Source organism: Mastomys coucha, unplaced genomic scaffold, assembly GCF_008632895.1.
Source record: "Mastomys coucha isolate ucsf_1 unplaced genomic scaffold, UCSF_Mcou_1 pScaffold3, whole genome shotgun sequence".
Lineage (NCBI taxonomy): Eukaryota > Metazoa > Chordata > Mammalia > Rodentia > Muridae > Mastomys > Mastomys coucha.
Window position 1 is genome coordinate 19,317,953 of NW_022196909.1, and position 7,500 is coordinate 19,325,452.

Sequence of the window (7,500 nt, forward strand, 5' to 3'; positions counted from 1 at the left end):
CCTCCTCCTCCTCCTCCTCCTCCTCCTCGGGATGAGGTCAGTCCTTCTTCCTGATTCCATTCTGGCCTACTCAAATTGAGGAAGTGGCCTGACCCCTGGATGAATCCCAGCAGAGTCTGGATATCTGCTTCAGGGACCCCTTCTTCCTCAGCTGCAACACTTCCGCCCGTGTTGTTTTTCCTGAGTACCAAGCCATGGTGTGTGGGAACAGAAGTTCAATGACCGCAAGTCCGGTGGTTCCCCAAGGGCAAACCATCACAGATAGAAACAGCTGCTCCCTGAAGATCTGGGATCTAAACAAGCAGAGGAGCCTGCTTTCACATACAGTTGGCTCCCTGTTCAGAACAAGGATCAGGGAGAAATCCCAAGAGCCAGGGGGAAGTACAGTCCTTGGTATAATTCCGGGCTTTCTACTCCCATGAAAAACAAGAACCAAGAAAATTAGCTCAAATAATTACATGATACACCAATTCCGTACAAGCTGCTAATCATTTATATTTATGTATATCTCTGGCATGCAAATTTAACTTCAAGTTATTTCAAAATTATATTTATGCACTAAGTCTAACTGCTACATAGGTAATTGAGAGAATGAAACCTACTTTCTGTTTGTTTGTTTGTTTTTGTTTTTTTTTTGAGATAGGGTTTCTCTGTATAGCGTGGCTGTCCTAGAACTCACTCTGTAAACCAGGCTGGCCTCAAACTCAGAATTCTACTTGCCTCTGCCTCCCAAGTGCTAGGATTCAAAACGTGCGCCATCACTGCCCGGCTGAAACCTACTTTTAATACAACTGTTTTCATGGTTTGTTTGTTTTTTTCAATCTTTCAAAGTTTCAGGTAGATAAGTACATAAAAATATACATATAGGCAGGAGAGATGGAAAGATGGCTCAGTGGTTAGGAGCACTTGCTGTTCTAGAGGAACAGAGTTCAGTTCCCAGCACAGTAGCTCCCAACGTTCTGTCACTTTAATTTTAGGTGATCTGGTGACTTCTGACCTCTTTGGGTCTGAGGCATTCACATGGTGCACATACAGGCATGCAAGCAAAACACTCATGCACATTAAAAAAATAGGATAAAAATCTTAAGTATATGCAGTTTATGTATACACATTTGTATTAGCTGGGTGTGGTGGTGTCCACCTTGAATCTCATCCCTCAGGAGGCAAAGACAGGCAGATCTCTCTGAGTATGAGACCAGCTTGGTCTACATAACAAGTTCCAAGCAAGGACTACATAGGCGAACTGTTGAAAGGAAAGGAAAAAGGAAAAGGAAAACGAAAGGAAAGGAAAAAGGGAAGGAAGTGTAGAAAAGAAAAGGAAGAAAGAAAGGGCATATATGTGGCATAATCCCATTTCAGTGATGGGATTCTAGAAGACTCTAGAAGCAGCCGGCTAAGCATGGTGATACAAGTCAGTAACCCTGAAGCTTGGCAAGAGGAAACAGTCGTTCAAGGCCAGCCTGGCTAATAGTAAGCTGCAGGCTAGCACAGGCTGAGACCCTTTCTTAAAACAAAACAATTTATCCCTGAGAAAAGAACACTCGGTAATCTCTTCATTATTAAAATCCTACCTGGAAAAAAAAAAAAGCAAATGGGACCCTCACGGTGGGCAGCCAGCACTGAATCTAAGCCCCCGTGCTGTGTGCAGCACACACCCTATTCTCGGTGGACAATCTTTTGAGTTATCTCATCCAGCAGGGCTTGCACTGCCTCTCCAACTCTTAGATCAGAATGCTTCTACCAGCAACCACCTCCACCCCAAACGGGAGATGGTTTTCTTCTTTCTCCTCAGCCTCTTGCCAGCCAGCCCGTCTGGCTGTAAACATGACAAGTGGACAGCCATCTCTACTTCTCTCTGGTATCTTTTTTCAGCCTTTGACTCTGTTTCTCCTAAGCTTTGTTCCTCCCTTTGGCCATTATCCATGACTGCCTTCTTTCATGAAGGTCACATAACCAACTTCTTCCCTAATCCAAGGTGCTCCTTCTAAACTCTACTCCCAGGAGCCTGGGCCAAGCCCCAAACCTGGAAAAGAATTTTAGACTCAGCTTTTCTTTTTCTTTTCTTTTAAATATTTATTTTATGTGTATGAGTACACTGTAACTATACAGATGGCCGTAAGCCATCATGTGGTTGCTGTGATCCGAACTCAGGACCTTCAGAAGAGCAGTTAGTGCTCTTACCCGCTGAGCCATCTCCCCAGCCCCTAGACTCAGTTTTTACTAGTAATTTCTGAAGTGAATTTTTTTCCTTTTCTTTCGAAAATGTAGAATGCATTTTCCTATAAAAGCAATGTTATTGGCCCACACCTTTGTTAAACTATAATACATTTATGAACTTTCTTTAAAATGACATCAGATTCAATCAACCCCACGCTAACTTGAGAACCCATTCACTATTGATAAACTGACCTCTTACCCCCAGGTTTTCTGACCCTGGGTCTGGGTATATACAGCTCAGGCTAGCCTGGAATTCCCAATCCTCTGACTTTAGCCGTCCAAGTGCCGGTATACCATACATGCTTGTAATGGGCTTCCTACCGAGCAAGATAGTCCATACTCTCACGAGAACTGTCTTAGTCTGGGTTACTATTGTTGTGATGATACATCATGACCAAAGGCAAGTTGGGGAGAAAAAGGTTTATTTGGCTTACATTCCCCATCACTCACCCCACATCATGGGAAGTCAGAGCAGGAAATCAAGCAGGGCAGGAACCAGAAAGCAGGAGCTAATGTAGAGGCCATGGAAGCTCAGCTGGTTTTCTACCAGCCAAGGGATGGCTCCACCCACAATAGGCTGGGCCCTCCCATATCAACCACTAATTAAGAAAATGCCCGAAAGGCTTGCCTTCAGTACCATCTTATGGAGACATTTTTTCCTTCTCCACTTCCTCCTTCTCTTCCTCCTCCTTCTGTTTTTTAAGAATTTTTATTTTATGTATAGGAGTACATTGTAGCTGCCTTCAGAAGAGGGTATTGGATTCCATTACAGATGGTTTGGTTGTGAGCCACCATGTGGTTGCTGGGAATTGAACTCAGGACCTCTGGAAGATCAGCCAGTGCTCTTAACCGCTGAGCCATCTCTCCAGCCCCTGGAGACATTTTCTTAATGGTGGTTGCCTCCTTTCAGATGATTAGCTTGTGTCAAGTGACATCCAGCACAAGGTTGGAACAACGAGATAATAGTCTTGAGTTTCCTGTGTGCAAAAGAGGTCTGGGATGCTAGGGGAGTGGCTGGGAAATTGAGCACTTGTCCAGCATACACAGAACTCTGGGGTTGATCTTCAGCATTGAATAAACTGGGTGTACACTTGTAATCCCAGAACTTTAGCAGTAGTGGAAGGATCGCGTGCTCACTGTCAGCAGAGAATAATAATTACAAATGGGCCTAGGGTAAAATAGTAAGGCTAAAGACTGCCATGCAGAGAGTGGAGTGTAGAAGGGAATCCTGATTGATTTCCTACACATGGTCACAAAGTGTGTACTGCTTCTGTCCTGAGCCTTATCCTCAGGACTAAAACTGTGGAAACTTGTTCAAAACACAATCATAGTAAAAGGAAACATTTCCAGGGACATCCAGAATGCAGGGGAGACCTAGTCTAGGGGGGGGGATGATGGTTATGGGGTAGGGGGAGACCTGGAGTTTCCAGGCGTACATCTTCCTCTCTAACTACCCATCTTCAAGGAGCCTCCTTCTTCACACTGATTACTGCCTCTTAGGTATGTGGGCATCTGCAACTTGGAGCAGCCTACGTTATTAGACTATATTAACAGCTCTGCACATCTCCTAAACTCTAAGGATATCAGAATGTATACAAAGCTTAGTTTACAATGGTTAAATCAATTTACATACCCCAGACCCATGAAGCAAACTGAGACAACTACCTCCCTGAGATGATAACACATAATAAAAGCCATTGCTATCTATCTATCTATCTATCTATCTATCTATCTATCTATCTATCTATCTATCTATCTATCTCATCTGTCCGTCCGTCTGTCCATCCATCCATCCATCCATCTATCTATCATCTATTGCAGGCCCCTTTCTACTCCTTAAAAACGGCCTCTAGGAATCCTTGAGGGTGGAGAGCACTCAGTCGTTCTATGAATATTTCAGTTCCCTGTTCCCTTCAGTATTAAGTAAAATTGGAGATAACTTCAGTAATTTACTGAAACTATAAAAACCCAAAAGAAGGGGGCTGGAGAGATGGCTCAGCAGTTAAGAGACTGCTCTTCCAGAGGTCCTGAGTTCAAATCCCAGCAACCACATGGTAGCTCACAACCATCTGTAGTGAGATCTGATGCTCTCTTCTGGATTGTCTGAAGACAGCTAAAGTATACTTACACATATTAAGTAAATAAATCTTTAAAACAAAAAACAAAAACACAAGGAATAAGCATTAATTTTCTCCCCCAGATGCAGCTGGGACTGTAAGAAATCTTCCACATCAGGGCTCAGACGCCTGTCATTTTAACTTATGTGCATGCATAACCAGAAAGATCTCTTGTTACTACATTTATTTTCCACATAAAGACAATAAATGCTGTGGAAACTCTCGCACAGTTAAAGGGGTTTATTTACTTTCTTTTTTTAAGAAGACACATGAATGTTTTGCCTTAATGTATGTACACCACTTGTATACCTGGTGCCTGACGAAGATACCTTAGAACTTGAATCAAGGATGGTTGTGAGCTACCAGTGTGGTGCTGGGACTAGAACTTGGGTCCGCTGGTAGAGCAACAAGTACTCTTAATAGCTGAGGCATCTTGGTAGCCCCCATATAACACAAACACTGCCACTTGGCATTACATCCCTGTAGTCATTTCAAAAATGCAAGCTGATTAATTACGGCCTCAGGTCTTTCTCCTCTCAGAACACAAGCGAAGTACTCACTGTCGGGAGAGCACGCCATGGGCCAGGATCCCTTCATAGTGACTTATCCCTTTGCTCTGAAGCAGGTTGATGTGGCCACCTAGTTCATCTGTGATGATCCCTGCGTGGATGGCAGCTTTGCACAATAAAGAGGTCTGAAACAGAGTGACATCATTATTCAGCACTCACGGGTTTAAAACAAAGCTGGATTTTTCTACTTTCTACCTTTGTTTGTTTGGGGTGTTCATCTGCTTTTTGCTCTTTAGAGACAGAGTCTAAATTATTTAGTGCTGGTTATCCTGGCACTCACTATGTAGACCAGGCTGGCTTTGAACTCACAGATCTGCCTATCTTTGTCTCTGGAGCACAGGAATTAGAGGCATAGCCACTGCGTTTTCCATTTTTGCTTGCTTGGTCCTTTACAATAGTACTGTGCCCCCATGAATAATGTCTCTAGCATTATTATGTTAACTCCTAGCTGCAAAGTCGGAACAAGTCAAGGAGTTTGCCTTGTTCTACCACAATTCCTGAGGCCCTGCTAACTGGCATGCATGTTAGTGACATGCACAAGGACTCTTCAATGCCTCAAGAGCAATTTCAGACTAGCAGAGCCAAAGAACTCATCTGTCAAAACTGTTCACCACGCTCCTAAGTCAGAGTCCAGGGTAGATTGTTATGCAGAAAAAGATAATGGTGTTTGTCTCTTTTTTGTTGTTGTTTGTTTATTTTGTTTTTTTTCCGAGACAGGGTTTCTCTGTATAGCCCTGGCTGTCCTGGAACTCACTCTGTAGAACAGGCTGGCCTCAAACTCCGAAATCCACCTGCTTCTACCTCCCAAGTGCTGGAATTAAAGGCGTGCGCCACCACCGCCCGGCCGGGGTTGGGGTTTGTCTCTTACACTTGGTTTACAAGCAGATAGACCTTCTGTACTGCAGCTTTCATGTTAATTCTTTGATTTGGTGCAATATCAAAACTAAGATGGCTGACAGCTGCTATATGGAACAGCAAGATCCATGTGGAATGATCCAATAAACAAACAAAAACAAACAAACAAACAGAATCTTAGCTTTCATCTCATTTTTGAATCCTTTCAGTGAGTCCAAAAGCCTATGACTGCTGGGCTAGTTGCTCATGGGAGCCTTCAGCCCCAGCCATATCCTGTTTAGACAAATTTGGCAAAAGCAAGATCGAGTGAGTGGCTCTGATTAAGATAGGTTATGGGTTGACACTGACTTTGTTGGGAAGTTAAGGAATGACAAGAACTGTGGGGTGACCAGGTCCAAAGGTCTCCAGGAACAGATGTGGCTGGAAAGACAATAGACAGACTTGGCATTTGGGCAAAGAAGGCGATTCTAAATAATGTTGAGCTGTGTGCTCTGCATCTTCCATATAGCTAATTCCAAATCTAAGAGGACAGAGGGTCACGCCACCATGTCTTAATCACTGGACCTAAGTAGTTTTCTATGTTCATGAAAACATTGATTACCTGAGTCTCAGTGGGAAAGTTTTCCCAAATCTAGGTTACAACACACGCAGAAGCAATGGATGGTATTTGTAACCAATTATCTGGGAGTTGCAGCAATACCAAGGAATGGTGGTGTGGTGGAAAGGGTAGTTTCAGAGCAGGGTCCCACCCAACTAGTTTACCATCTGTGGTTAACAGAGTCAGGCAGATCTCTGAATCCTTTAGCAATGCTAAAATAAATGTGTTGTGTCTCCTAAAGATCAGTGGTCAGGGTCATGGGATGCTGATTCAATGGATAATCAAAAGGACAGCTGAGTGAATAAATGACCGGGTTGATATGTAAAATAAAAGACTGGGTTTATGTGCAAGAGATGAGATATCCAGAGGATTTTTGTTTAAAGATTTATTTATTTATTTTTATGTGTATGAGTACACTGTAGCTGTACAGATGGCTGTGAGCCATCATGTGGCTGCTGGGAATTGAACTCAGGATGGCCCTGCTCCCTCCAGGAGTAATGTTCTGTAGCTGTCTTCAGGTGCACCAGAAGAGGGCGGATGGTTGTGAGCCACCATGTGGTTGCTGGGATCTGAACTCAGGACCTTCGGAAGAGCAGTCAGTGCTCTTACCCACTGAGCCATCTCGCCAGCCCAAGAATTTTTTAGAACAGCAAGAGAGAACTGCTTGGAGAACAGGCATGAACAGAACATAGAGAGAGTGAGCTGTCTGGAAATCTCCAGGGGAAGCAGAACATAGAGAAAGCAACCTGGAAAGCCTCTCAACTGAACACAGGCCATCAGCTTGGCCTCACGATTGGTTTCAAGTCATTTGTTTTGGCACTCCCAGACACGCCTCACTCAGAACCCCTCTCCTTTGCGCTTGTGCTCCAGAGGATCTGACACCCTCTTTTGGGGCTCTAAGTTAATATCTGCACACATGTGCAAATATGTACACATAAATGTATATATAAATATAAAGTAAAAAAAAAATCTAAAAATAGACTGAGTATTTAGCTTGCAGTTAATAAAATTTGAACTGAAAATGCCAGTAAGTTGCGATAAAAGTAAAGCATGTGCTTAATTAGCAAGATGGTAAGTTATAAAACACATTCTAGGGAGAAGGAGGCAAGAGAGTTTCAAGTTCAAAGCCAGCCTGGGCTACACA

The 7,500-nt window shown here is 43.4% G+C and overlaps 1 protein-coding gene across 1 annotated transcript in view; it reads right to left on the reverse strand.

The window, feature by feature from the left end:
* Dcbld1 (discoidin, CUB and LCCL domain containing 1) overlaps positions 1 to 7,500 on the reverse strand; it is a 63,146-nt gene that overhangs the window by 14,943 nt on the left and 40,703 nt on the right. Inside the window, exon 6 of the mRNA XM_031348753.1 lies at positions 4,895 to 5,028. Coding sequence (XP_031204613.1) covers positions 4,895 to 5,028 — 134 coding nt within the window. The remainder of the gene's footprint in view (positions 1 to 4,894; positions 5,029 to 7,500) is intronic.